General features: G+C 34.9%; 1 protein-coding gene across 2 annotated transcripts in view; it reads left to right on the top strand.

Annotated features, from left to right (window-relative positions):
• MAN2A1 (mannosidase alpha class 2A member 1) overlaps positions 1–14,915 on the top strand; it is a 177,114-nt gene that overhangs the window by 22,799 nt on the left and 139,400 nt on the right. For both annotated transcript variants that reach the window (XM_058440641.1, XM_058440642.1), the window contains 2 exons: positions 1,151–1,405; positions 3,772–3,916. In XM_058440641.1, coding sequence (XP_058296624.1) covers positions 1,151–1,405; positions 3,772–3,916 — 400 coding nt within the window. The remainder of the gene's footprint in view (positions 1–1,150; positions 1,406–3,771; positions 3,917–14,915) is intronic.

The raw sequence follows: 14,915 nt of genomic DNA, 5'->3' as shown, positions 1-14,915 counted from the left end.
TATCTTCTGAAAATACCTTTCCTTACATTTCTATTTTAAAACAATTTATATTTCTAAATTTTCAGTGGCCAACATCCCTTCCATGATAATAAATCTATCGTTTGACCAGTCCCCTACTTTTGGGCGTTTGGATATTTTCTGTCCTTTTCTCTTTTCCCTTCTTCCTTCTTTCCTTTCTGCTTTCCTGTTACTTCCTGGTAATGAATATCCAGAGTTGTTTGTTCACCATGCATATAGTTTTTTAAAACCTTAATGTGGGTTTTTTGAGGCTTTTGCTAGTTATGACATCACCTTGTGTGTTCAAAGACAGGGGCCCAAATCTTATGCGTGTCTTCCTAGCATACATGCCTGACACAGTGGCCATTCACTAAAGAATTGAGTTTCAGAAATATGAGGGCCATTTGACAAATAAATGAGTACCTTCTATGTACTTGGAACCCAGGATATAGGGGTGAACAAGGTAAAGATTGTCCTTGCTCTCATAAGGTGAGGTATTATTTTGTATAACGAGGTTTATGTTACAGAGATGGCAACCCTTTTAATGTGAGGATCAATGAAAAAAATTTAAGACACACAGTATAGCAAAAGCAGACTGAATGACTTAGGGTATGGTTACTTGGGAGATGTTCATGCTTATGGCTGAGTTGACTAATTGATTTTTCCATAGATGATATTTCTTATTTAGGATTACCCACTAGTGTGAAGGGATTGAGATGGAATGATCTTTTTCAAGTTCATACTTTTTTGACCCTTGTAAGTAACTCCAGTCAATTATACTTACATTAAAAATTTCATACCGGAATATAATATGCTGTTGTACATTGATTCCAGGGACCCAAACATCTTTTAGGACTGAGTTTGGGGGGAACATAAATATTTCCCAAAATATTTTTGGTCTTTCTGTTGCACGTCTTAAAATATGATTAAGCAAAGATTGCAGCCGTGGAGAAGATTTTCTGCTGTAAATTGGTGTTTCAGCCCTGCCAGCTGTTCATGCTTTCTGCGATCTCACTTACAAAAGTGGAAAGTGAAGGGTGAGTGGCTGCCCTCGTAGGCAACCACACAATTTAAAAAAAAAAAAAAAAATGTGTATGCCTCAGCAGATCTATATTAGTATTTCATATAGCTGCCTTTTTCTTTTTTATTGTAGGGCCAGCTCTCAATGTTGCAAGAAAAAATAGACCATTTGGAGCGTTTGCTAGCTGAGAATAATGAGATCATCTCAAATATTAGAGACTCAGTCATCAATTTGAGTGAATCTGTGGAGGATGGTCCGAAAAGTTCACAAAGCAATTTCAGCCAAGGTGCTAGCTCACATCTTCTGCCCTCCCAATTATCCCTCTCAGTTGACACTGCAGATTGTCTGTTTGCTTCACAAAGTGGAAGTCACAATTCAGATGTGCAGGTAATGTACACATTCGTTAATAATCACCGGCCTTTTTTGTTGTTGTTCTTTTTAAGATTTGACCTGATGTCTGTTCTGACTTGGTAAGTCACTTAAACTCTTTGGATTCTAGTTTCTCTTTTTGTAAAGTATTTTGATTAGTCACATGAACATTAATGTTCTGTTCAGTGATAAAATTCTATAATTCTGTTTTTCTCAGTTTATCTTACTATTTTATGCTTACGTGAATACAGTCTTTTTGTATGCTTTTCAGGTCTTATTTTCTGTAATAGTTGAAAACCTTTAGAGGTTTAAATTTTGCCAGAGATTTTTTTTTTTACCTTCCTTTGGAGAATACAAGAAGATCCCTGTTCTTATTATATACAGTTGTACATTATAGATTTTGTACAAAGTAAGGTTAGATTTTTTTTTTTCTTAATATCTTTTTGCAAGAGGGAAGGGAAATTTTCTAGAGCTGTACTTTCCAGTATGGAAGCCCCTGTCTGCATGTGGCTACTGAGCACTTGAAATGTGACTAATGTGGCTTGAGATGTGCTGTAAGTGTAATGTACATACACAGTGTTTCAAACTTAGCATGCAAAATATCTTAATTCATTTATATATTGATTATGTGTTAAGATAATATTTTGGATATACTGGGTTAATGAAATATTAAAATTAATTTCAACTGCTTCGTTTTACTAGAAAATTAAAAATTTGGCTTGTATTATATTTCTATTGGACAGTGCTATTATAGAGGGCAATGGAGTCGAAAACCAGCGTTAGAAAGGACTTCTGCTTTTCTTAAACTTAGAGTGTTTCACTCACATTGGCTCTGCAAACTAGGGCAAGGCTGTGTTTAACTTTGTGCCTTAGACCAGAAACTGGATTTTGGTGGAAGGATCCTAAGGGGTAAATATTTTAAAGTTGGACAAAATTATTTGACTTCTGGCCTCGTTTTCGAATATGTACTTTCCACTAACTGCTGAGGGCGGAGAACAAGATATGATCTGGAGGTCATGGCTCACAGGCCAAGCTGGAAGCTGGGGACAGTGGAGCTGGCCAGGTCTTGCACCTGCAACCTCATCAGCTAGAGTGTAGCCAGATTCTGATAGGATCAGAATCTTGTGTTTACAGGGATAGCTGTTTCTGTGAGGTTTGGCTTTATTTAGTTTTTTTGTTGAGTACTTCTTAAGCACCTAGCCTTGTTGTCATCCATGATAAGGGAACAGCAAAAAAAAAAAAAAAAAAAAAAAATTATTTTTGTTGTGTGGTCTAAATCTGGGCTGGACAGAAAGGAGTTGCAGAACAACCATGGAAGTCAGGCAGAGCAAGTCAGGAGGGTACTGGGAGAGCTGCAGGACTGAAGGAAGAAACAGACACTGCTAACACCTCCTCCTGCCCAGCTCGTTTCCAAAGATTTGTCAGCTCATCCTTGGGAAGATTTTATTTTATTTATTAAAGTCATATATTCCATAGGGAGAGGAATATTATTGGCTTAAAATACTTTGTATTGACTTTTATATGATTTGTTTGTCCTTTAAATTTTTTTTGTAACTTATTTATATATTTGGATGTGATTTTTGCAGTCTGGTTTTAACATAATTTAAATTTTACAAAAGGTTGTTTGGTTGTGTTGTCACATTTAATATTATAGAGACTATGAAGAACAAAAGTAAAGTTTTAGTTTTTTTTCCCACTGTTTTTTCCTTTGCATCCAAACATTATTAGCTAGAAGGAATACTGCATTGAAAAGCTAGAAAACAATAGGATACATAAAGGCTAAATCTCAATTTTAAAATTTTTCTCAATTTTTAGATGATTATGCCTGGTTGACCCTGTTGTAGTTGTACTTCTAGGATAAAATAGGTAGATATAACATATGCTACATGGAAGAATAGCTATAGATAGATATATTTTCGTTGAGGCATAGATTTTTAATATACATGAGATTTACTATAAAACAAAGATAGCTCAAAGTAAAATATCATTTTCAGAACTGTTTTTGAAAATGCTGAAATATCTGGTCATAATCAAATTTCATCAGAAATTTTTTTCTTGGTTCTTTTTCTATAAATTTCTGTTAAATTGTTTTGGAAGTAAAGTAGGGGAAGAAGGAATAGAATGAACTTTTTTTTTTATTAGAAGCGGATGGGAGGGGATTATTTGTCAGGGTAGTTTTGTAGCACAAATAGCATTTCAAGCCTTTGAGTGGTGATGAAATATTTTCTACTCTAAAATCCTCAATTAATGTCTACAGAAATAGTTTTATTTTATAAAATATATATGCAGAGTATAGCAGTGAATAATTTTGAGCAAATATTTACCAACATTAAATTTAAATTAATAATGGTTAAACTTGAATTTTTTTTCTTTTACATTTTTAGATGTTGGATGTTTACAGTCTAATTTCTTTTGACAATCCAGATGGTGGAGTTTGGAAGCAAGGATTTGACATTACTTATGAATCTAATGAATGGGACACTGAACCCCTTCAAGTCTTTGTAGTGCCTCATTCCCATAACGACCCAGGTAAAATTTGCACTTCAAAAAAACAGGAGGTTATTAAGTTCCTTTAGGCCTAAGTCTTTTAATGAGAATGTGGTAGAGGCCACTTCTCAAATTTTTGAGACATTAGTCTCTGACCTTTAACATTAATGTATTCCTTTTATGTGTCATTATGTTTTAGTGTTCGCATTTTGTCAATTTATGTGCCATTCAAGGATAGCATCTGTGCAGTATGAAATAGTAATAAACAAAAAAGAAGGGCTTGCCTTTGGGGACAAAACAGTATATAGTTTTAAGAGACTGTTCATTTTAGTAACTTTTTGTAAAATATTGCATAGGAGAATTATTTCACGTCTATGAAGTCTACTTTTAGAAAAGGCAGAATACTCATGGGAAAGTTTTAATCTTTAAAATAGAGAAGCAGTATTAAATGTTTTAAGAACCTTGGTGTTGATTGGTTTCAGGCACATATGAATGTCTCAGCTCTCTGTATTTATCAGTGTTAGATGACTTTAGGCAAGTTACTTAATCCCTCTGAGACCAAGTTTTTTCCCTGGTAGAATGAGGATAACAGTATCTGTTTCAATAGGGTGAAAAGTGAAAGAATCATGTATGGCACAGCAGTAGCTGCTATCATTATTGTTATTGCATATGATGGTGCTTATTTATTGGGGCCACATATTCCTCCCTTCCCCCCACCCGACCCCACCCCGCCAAGATGAGGGGAAATTGTTTCAATTATAATGGGACATAGGATTTGATATACATATTTGTTGGTTTGAGTACACAGTCACAGAGAATTTAGTTGCAGCATTTTTTTTTTTTGTGGGGATTGGAGAGGGGGGTGTATTTACAAAGACTTATTTTGAAAGGAGTGTGTTACTTTTCTTAATATCTCGATTTCATGATTACTGTCAGAAGCACTGGTAACGTAATAATTTGAAGGGTTTTTTCTTTGCTTCCAACATTCATTTATCTTCTACTTACATTTTTTTCCCATTAGTTTATTGGCAGATATTCCTATTTTTCTATTTTGAAGACAACAAAACATGTTACTTTAGGTCTGGACACATGATTTAGTGAAGCATTTTTTTTGTGCGTGTGTGCTGCTTTTGGATGTGAGAGGTAGTCTGCAAGCTTGGATATTGAAATGCTTGGATTTCTACACTCCTTCAATATTTAGTATGCACTGACATGTAAAATATATGAAATCAATATTCTGGAAATTTGTGATGAGCAGTTACTACACCTCACCTTCTGACTTGATTTCCCTGTCTTTGATCTTAATGTCTTTATCTTTTCCTACATATGCCTGTTAGTGTTATGTTTTCCTCGTATATATTTTAGATTGTCTTTCTCCTTAATCTTAGCCTGTACCTTTTAAATCCAAACTCAGGGAAGGCTGGGCATCATGAAAGACTTCAGGGATTTGGAGCTAGGCAGAATGAGGCAGATATCTTGGCTCTGCTGTGTATTGCCTGTGTGTCCTTGGGCACATTGATTTGTGTATCTGTAAAATGGAGATCATACAGGTGGAGTAGCATCTTAAGCCAGGGTTAGTTATAAAGTAATTATAAAAGGTGATGAAAATTACATCTAATCGACATTTCTTTGCTCTTTATTCACTTGAGTACAGATTAGTATATTTGCATTTAGGGGATGCATATGAAAAACACGTATCTTTGATTACTAGACTCACACTCAGTGAGGTGAGGTGCTACCACTTAATGTAGGATCTAGATGGCTTATGGCACTGCAGATTTTTTTTCTCTATAAATCTCATAATCACTTGAATATTCAATTATTGAGTGAAATGGTGGCAGAGCCACTTGTAATATCTAAATTGTTCTCCCTTCTCTTTCTGCCTGTCAGGTTTAGTTTAATTCTTGTTACTTAATTGGGAGAGTGTTGTGATTCCATAGTATAATCTTCCTTGTAGGCTTATAAATATACTTCGAAGTGTGTCTTGTGAGTCTTCCTCGTATGAAGCCCACCTCTTCCCTTTTCTTGATTTTTTAAAAGACCTTTATTCTTTCCCTTTTTCTGCCACTTTTAATTCTCATCAATCTCATTTCTTGTTATTCCATACATGGGCACTTAACTGTAATAATAAAATCTATGGTTTACCAGGCAGAACGCCAAATGTTTTACAAACATTTAGTGCATACCCATGAAAGTTAGTGCCACGATTCACAATGAAGGTGTTACCAGGTTGCACAGCTAACAAGGGGCACCAGAATACTTTGCTGACAATTTACCTGGATCTCCCACTAAAGTAAATTCTAGCGGCAAAGAACATATGCCTCCTATTAAACACACTCTCCTCCTGGCCTAGTTGAACACTTGGCATATAGAATAATTGCCAAATAAATAAGACCTCTTTGACCTTTCTCGAAGCCCCTCCACCACATACTCATACTGCACGCACACACCTCCATGCTTGCAGGTCTTCGCAGATGTAAACATTTACAGCACTTTTACTTGGTCTCCTCACTAGAATGTTAGCTCATTAAGGGCTAGAACTTTGTTTTATTCACTGCTGTGTTGGGAATGCCTAGAATCATAACTGGCACATAGTACTGAGTCATTAGAATTTGGTTAAATAAGTTAATGAGCTAATGAATCTGACTCTTCAAACTAGGATGAAACATTTGAATTATTCTTTGGCCTAGGCTTTTCTTTTAAGTTCCCTCCTTCCTGATGGCTACTTATTTCTATTCTTAAAAAAAAAAAAAAAAAAAAAAAAAAAAAAGAACTTATTTAAAGTACTCTTTTGTAATTTTAAGTACTAAAAACAGGCAATAATAAGCTCTTTGAGGGCAGGAATTGCCCTTGATTTTTAGATTTTTTTTGTTAGTTTGCATTACTATTCCTGCTTAGTTAGTAGGTCATCTTCTGAGTAGACATCCCTAATAAGTATTCCTGACTATAATCTATTTTGGTATCCTAGTAACTATAGCTGAATCTTTTTGTCATAGTAAAAGCTGTTAATGACCCTGACTCTCAAACCCTTCTTCACTTGGAAAAAATAATTGTCAGAAACAAACCTTTTAAAACTACAGTGATTTTTGCTGTCAAGCAAAATGCTATAGAGAAGAATCCACTGACTTAATAATTTTCACTATTCTTTAACAAAAGTAAAATATTGACAAACTAAATTATTCTATGAAAAACTGAATTAGTCACATCATGAAAAGCCGTTCTTTTTAATAGAGGAAAAAGAGAAAAGTGTGTTCACATACACTCCAAGTCAAAATGTGACTTTGTAACGGGAAATATTTGTATAATACTCCTCAATGAATGTGCAATTAGGCAGTGTTCTTTCTAAATGAGATTTATAGAGATTTGTTTGCATTTTCTGCAGCAACAATTTAAAACAAGCTTTAGCATAGTAGTTTGTTTCATCGGTGGATTTTTGTCTATTGGGAATAGAAATATTTGAAATAGATTTTTAAAAATTTTCTGTATTTAGTTCCCCAACTTTGTGAATTTATGTTGCTATGTTTTTCTATATATAGATATTTTTCTTTTTGGACTGAGTTGGTAATATCTCTCAAGAGAAGGTAAATTTCAAAATACGTTTGTATTTTAATAAAATTCCAAATTATGTTACAGTCTGTGAAAAGGTGTAACAATTGTCATAAAATATTTAAGTGTTTTACATGAGTAAAAACCGAATTGGAAAAGAATTGTGAAGTAAATGCTGATAACTTTGTACTGTTATGCTTTTGAAAGTTTTGAATCATAGACCATGAAATTAAATGTTAGTTGATTGATACATGTTCTTGTTGTATTTAATAAGCTGATTAAAACACAATTACAGCACCTTTGTATCTACAATCTTAATTCTTTGCTTCCCACTAGTTAAACTGCTGAAATATTTGGTTAGTTTTACTTCAAAGAAGTCACAGTGTGTGGAGAGAAGATAAGGTATACTAAATGGAAGGTTGGATAGCATATTGTTAGTTAAGCAATTTGTGAAATGAACATTAGAAAATAATCCCTCCTGTGGTATGACTCTAAAATAGTAGGAAGACCTAGGCCCAAGAGTTAACACTGGAAAATAATTTTCTTTTGTACATTTGCAATTCTTTTTAGAACTTTTTATTGACTCAGAGGGCGATTAGGACTTTTTGCTTTTTTGTGTGTGTAAAATTAAGAAACAGATGTTTGCATTTAGTATTATGATAATTATGTATCCTCTAAAAAAGTTTGTAAAAAAAAGAATAAAAACATGAGGAAATCAGTGTAATAATTTTCAAATCTTTCTATTCAAATACTTTCAAGTATAGTTAGAATTTGAAAACAGTTCTGGTCAGCCATAGTTGGCTAATGTCTCTATCAGGGGTGGCCAATCTTTTGGCTTCCCTGGGCCACATTGGAAGAAAAATGGTCTTGGGCCACACATAAAATACACTAACACTAACAATAGGTGATGAGCTAAAAAATAAAATCGCAAAAAAGTTTCATAACATTTTAAGAAAGTTTACAAATTCATGTTGAGATGCATTCAAAGCCATCCTGGGCCACATGCAGCCCGTGGGTTGCAGGTTGGACAAACTTGATGAGAGCTGGTGGAGACTTATAAGTCTGGTTGCTAAAGGAACTTTACTGATCAGAATGAGATGGTCATTGGAAGGAGAAGTTGTATGTGAACACTGTTCGGAGAGTACTTTATTTGGTTTAGCTACTGCACGATAAAGTGGATTGTTTGATTTTGGCTGCCATGATGGGAAATTTTAGTTTCTGGAGCTAAAATCGTGTGCGGAACAACTGACATCTGGCATTTATTGCCTGTACCGCATCAGGGGAGTGGCAGGTCTTTGTTATTTTTTACTTTGTGTAATTCTTTAACCCTGAAAAGTGGTAAGTTAAGCCACGTTTAACAGGTGAGGGCAGCGAGGCTAAGTTAGGGTAATTTGTTCAAAGTCAGTTAATTTAATGATAAATTCTCAGAGGTTGGTGAATTGAAGCTCAGGATTGCCTGATTGTAAAATCTGTTTTTTCCATTTACCTTTTTTTGTTGCCTCTTAAGATACTTTATTTAGTTCAAATTATTCTATTTCTTTTCTTCTTGTGTTGTAGGCATTAGCCAATTTAACACATTTATCGGATTGTTAATAGGGTTGTCAGATTTAGCAGACAAAAGTATAGAATGCTCAGTTAATCTTGAATTTTCAATAACAATGAATGGTTTGTGTGTGTGTGTGTGTGTGTGTGTGTGTGTTTGTGTGTCCCAAATATCACATGCAGCATGCTTATACTAAACATTTATTTGTTGTTTATCTGACAACAAATTGGCTGTGCATTTTATCTGACAACCTCGTTAAGAAAATTGTAGCACTTAAGAGTTATACGGCTCTATATGGCTATCTAGAATTCTGTTTTTAGAGATCTCTAAAATACATGTATTGAGATTCTGTTTTAGAGGAAGAATAGATGGTTTCGTCTCTCATTGGACTTTATTCTTTGAGGAGCACATATGTTAAGCAGCTGCTGAGAAATGTAGATGATCATTAAATAGCTCTTCTTTCTCCTCAGTTTCAGTTACCTTTGTTTATCTTTCAAGCCTGGGTGCTTGAAAACTCTCCAGTGCCCTGGTAATACAAATAATTACTAACACTTAGGGAATTATTATGTTCTGTGCACTATTCTAGGCATTTTACATATATCACATCCATTACTCCTTTCAGCAACTTTGAGACAGAGTCTGTAATTACCCTCACTTCATAGATGTGGGAGAAGTGGCAGGAGAGAGCATAAGTTGATCTGTTCGTGGCAGGACTAGGTTTGAAATCAAGTTATCTTTTTCCAGAACCAGTACTTGTAACAGTTTTTAATATGTTGCCTTTTTTGGTTAATTCTTCTGGAACCACAGGCTGAGCATATAGGAGGGAAGTCTTTTAAGTATTTCCAAGCCAAATGTCAACTACTTTAGTATTATTAATCATAAAAAAGATTTTTTTCAGCTATCTTGCAAAAGTGGATGTCTCACTGCACTATCTCCTATCCTTCTTTTCCTTCTGATTTTTCTGGTTTATCTTTATTGAAATGAATGTCTCTGTCCCTAAATACTATATTAGTACATGAGATAGTGGTTTTCCTCATTGCCACATTTTCTACAATTAGAAAGTTATTTACAAGCAATATTTTCCAGCTTTTGTTTTGTTTTGTTTTGTTTTTTGAGATGGAGTCTTGTTCTGTTGCCCAGGCTGGAGTGCAGTGGTGCGATCTCAGTTCACTGCAACGTCTGCCTCCCAGGTTCAAGCAATTCTCCTGCGTCAGCCACCTGAGTAGCTGGGATTACAGGCACACACCACAGTGCCTAGCTAATTTTTTTGTATTTTTAGTAGAGATGGGGTTTCACCATGTTGGTCAGGCTGGTCTTGAACTCCTGACCTCAAGTGATCCGTCTGCCTTGGCCTCCCAAAATGCTGGGATTACAGACTTAAGCCACCGTACCTAGCAATATTTTCCAGTTTTTAAGTTGGTTTCTTTTAGAGACTTTGATAATTTGCCCAGTATTTGTCTAAAGCTAAGTAGCCCCCTCGTGTACCCTAAGAGTAACCCACCAAAGAAAGTCACTTTTCTTTCTAACAGTGTCTGTCATATTTTAGACAGTTTTCTCATTCTTTCAAATAACCAAGCTCTGTTTGGGGAAGACTTACTATGCCTGAAGTATTGTCAGTCAGTGTTAGATGCTCATAGATGGGATCATTAATAAGGGAGGGGAGAAGCTTTAGCACAGATTTAGAAATTATCTTGGAGATTGATCACGCAATTGCAGTTATGAGAAAACAAGGTATGCAGGTCTTCTAAGGGGCACTTAGAAAAGCAATATAATAAGGGGTCACAGTTGGACATTGTACGTATACAGCTGCAGGATGAACAAAACCCCTGCTGTCCTAACAGTAATACAAATAGGTTCCTCTGGTGTGGGGTAAAATTTCCAGTGACAGCATGTTCATATGGATTCAAAAAATGATCTCTCTGAGACAACTTCATTGAATTAAAGCTGATTTGCTTAGAAAACTATTAAATGACACTGAATCAAACTGGGAAAAACAGGTTAGATTATTTTGGAAACCTGGGTTCAAAAGCATTTAGAGGCATCAGCAGGTTTCTAGGTTTTCCAAGTCTCATAGGTCTCTGGAAGCCTCAGCTTCATCTGTGACTGTCTTCTTACCCTCTCTTGGAAACTTAATCAATTACTAAGTTCTATTCATTTCGTCTCCTTGACCTCTTATTTCCCTCTGTTTATTTCCACTGCAGTCCATAACCATTTTTTATAGAATTTTTCAGTGGTCTCATTTTCTGTTTCTCTGCTTCTACTTTGCCTTTGTAGTCTTCGCACTCTTAGTACAGTTATTTTTGAAAGCACAGGTCAAAAAACCCTCACGTCCTCCCTCTAAAGTTCTCTGTAAGAAACAGGAATACTTTAGAAGGTTTTCAATAATCTGTCTCCCACTTCTATTTTTATATTTATTTCTCACCATATTTGCATCATGTACCCTGCAATGCAGCCATACCCAACTTCCTGTCTTTTCCATATGCTCTTCCCTCTATTTGGAACTACCACCCTTTTTCTCTCTCCAGATGATGACTAATCTAAGAATCTTTCTTCTTTTCTTTTGGTAAGACTTTACCATTTCTTTATTTCCGTGTCATTTTGTTCATATTTTCACTGTAGAATCTGTTTTCATTTAGCTTTGCTTTATTGCTTTGCCCTTATTAGATGCAAGGTACATGTTTGAATGAATAAATCAGAACGTTAATTGAAACTCTTTCACAGTTTATCAGGGAGGAAAAGCAGGCTTAACTTATAATAGAAATGTTGGAATTAAAATTAATCAGCAGCATATTTGAGTAATAGTAATACCATTTAAGATTGTATGTTACCCCATAAGTATATGACTAGAAGTTACAGTTGAATATTGAAGGATTAACGAGTGATGGAAGAAACCTGTTCATCATTTTTTCATAGAAAATAACTTAATTACTAGATGAGAACAATAAACACTGAGGATTCTGAAAGGAGGGAGAGAGGGAAGGGGGAAAGGGTTGAAAAACTACCTGTTGGGTACTATGCTCACTATTTGGGTGATGGGATCAATAGAAGCCCAAACCTCAACATCATGCAATATACCCATGGAACAAACCTGCAAATATACCTCTTGAATCTAAAATTAAAAAAAAGAAAATAAGTTATTAGATCAAAGGATATTTATGTTTTTAATGAACTTTATTTTAAAATTTTAGAATATTTATCACATTGAAATGGAAAAAAAATCTTGAGGCTTAAGTTGCATGTGTTAATTGTTTATTACCAATGTATTGTTTATCTAGATAAAATTATTTTTTATTCAAAAACTTTTCATGTTTTCCTGAAGGTTGGTGCTTATTTAACTTTTGAGTGGAATTAATATACTTTAAAAAAAATCATTATTAATAAAAATAAAAAGAAAAGAAAAAATCATTATTATAGCAATCAAAACCATAGCAGTGTAACAGTGCTTTGTGGAGCGGGGTGCCTTCTTAGGGATGGGTGTTTTAATCATCTTAGGGCTGACAGATCCTCTTAAAATGTAAATATTTTGGAAACTTAAAGATAATGGACAATGATTATTAGGTATAGAATCAGAACAGAGAGTGAATATATTAAAGCTAATAGTGTTGTATTATTTTATCTTTAGTTTCATTTCTAGTTGAAGTAATAAATTTGCATTTGTACTTTTTTCCCAGTCCTTTTGGCTATACCTTTCATTCATCTTATCAAGTACTTATTGAACTCTTCCTCTTATATGTTTGCAGTAGATACTAGATTAAGTTTGAGTGGTATGTGCGCTGAGGCCTGCTTCTAAAATTTGCAGAATCTGGGGCAAAGTACACAGAGGCCCGCATACCCCTGTATTTAAACATTTAAAAGTTACAAATCAAAGTAATAAATTACTAAAGAAAAATAGGTCTTCTCCTCTTGCCTGGAGAAATAGCTCAGTGATCTAGAAGACCAAAGGTAGGTTTAGATTGCTGTAGCTCTAGTTCCCCACCGGAATATGGCGGTGTGTATGGGGAGAGCCAGCCTGTGGGGCAGGCCAGCTGCCTTCTCGTCCCAGGCCTGGCCCTGTCCCAAACCAGGAAGGACTTTGCCTGAAGAGATCCTGGTGCCAGGTCTACACCCCTACAAACTACAGCCTCTTGGTCACTGTTTAGGCTAGAGAGGGTCCCATTTGTTAGGGTTAAGTGCCCTGATGGGGAAAGACTTATAAGAGTCCCAGGAGGCTTCCAGTTTTGGGGCTGTTTAGACAGATTTCTGGACCCTGGTACTCAGAAGGGCAGGGCAGACTCTGGGTCAGTTTGTCCTGTGGATTAATCCAATTGAAAGGGGTGTAGTCAGAAGAATAGGGAGGTACTTCTAGAGTCCAGGGCTCAGGGCCAGGTAACTCTTGCCCACATCGTCATGGTGGTACTTAGTGTATGCCCTTGTACCAAATAAAACTAAATGTTCCTGAAGAGCATCAGAACTCCACATAGTCTCTAGATTTCCACCCTATGGCTGAGAGCTCAAAATTTTAAAAATAAATTGTGATTTGTCTGTGAACAGTTACTAGGTGCTTAATTGTTCATGAACATTGAATGTAGACAATAGAGTTTCCAGCTTTATTAGCTTTTTTTATTTTAGAACTTAAAAAAATTAAATAGTGGTATTGAATTTGGGTTTATGCTTGCTTTGTGGAACTTGTAATTATGCACTGTTTTAAATATTTCCCTACTTCTTTAAAATAGCTATTAGCTTTTTTATGGGTGGTAATAGTGTTAGAATGGAAAAGAATAAATTGAAAGGTATTCTTAATGCTGTTCTAGCCCTGGTTCAATTTTCAAGTATATTCAACAGAAGGAAAAAAAGCTGTGAATTGACCACTTAGGTAAATCAGTTTGCAACTCAGTGTCCTAAGATTATTAAATCCAGAGGTAGGAATATAAATTTTATGTCATGAAAATTCATCCCCTACCACTTTTTATAAAGTACTATATTTCTGGTTGGTCTCATGTTAATATACAATTGTAGTTTTTACAGTAATTTAGAAAACGAAAGAACCAATTCAGTGTAAAAGGGAATACTTGATTATTGTATAAGAGCAATAAAAGCTAATTTACTGTTATATTACTCAGTACTGAAAGCTGCAAGAGGCTATCTTTCAGTTCATTCTTCATTAATTATGCTGTATGGTGGTGATATCAGTGTGAGTTTTATGGAAGGCTTTCAGGTTGACATCTCTGAGCTTGTATTTTGGCTCACGTGAATGTCTTTACCATATTTTCCTCGTGATTGTTGAGGGGTGAATGAAGTGTTGAAGGCAAAATGGACTAATCAATCACTGATTCCTCTATGAAAACTCCCATGATAAACTCTTTTTTGAAATGGCCTTAGTTCATTCATCACAGATTATAACTATTGAAAATAAATAGTTGTGCTTAATAAAAAACACACAAAAAACTTTTACTTATCAGTCTTCATAAAGACTAACCCTTAAAAATTTGCCTTTTATGCTAGATTACTGGAGTTTTATTATCAATTTAATTTGGAGGCATTTCACTATTTATAGTTCTTTAGCTAGTAGCCAGATAATTAGGAATTAGTGTGAACCTTTAAATTTAGGTAAAAGATATTATGTGATATCTTAAAGACGATAATTCTAATAGAACCGTTGCATTTACGTGGTCGTTGTTGCACGTGTATAATAAAAGCATGGTACAGAAATAGATTTACTTATGTACATTTGAATTTAGCTCAGTTTTGCAATATGTAGGTAGATAGAGTATATTCAATTAAATATTATGTTGATATTTGATAAAATAAATTCTTCCCATATTGCAATCTTTATTTCTTGGATGGTAATGACGCTGATTTGTTCTAGGGCTGAATAAGTTTGCTAGGGCTGCCATAGCAAAGTACCAGACTAAGTGGCTTAAACAACAGAAATTTGTTTTTTCACAGTTCTGGAGGCTAGAAGTCCAAGATCAA

This window comes from Hylobates moloch, unplaced genomic scaffold (assembly GCF_009828535.3).
Source record: "Hylobates moloch isolate HMO894 unplaced genomic scaffold, HMol_V3 SCAFFOLD_6, whole genome shotgun sequence".
Classification (NCBI taxonomy): domain Eukaryota; kingdom Metazoa; phylum Chordata; class Mammalia; order Primates; family Hylobatidae; genus Hylobates; species Hylobates moloch.
The sequence above is the reverse complement of the archived record's forward strand: the minus strand, read 5'-3'. Positions and strand labels throughout refer to the sequence as shown.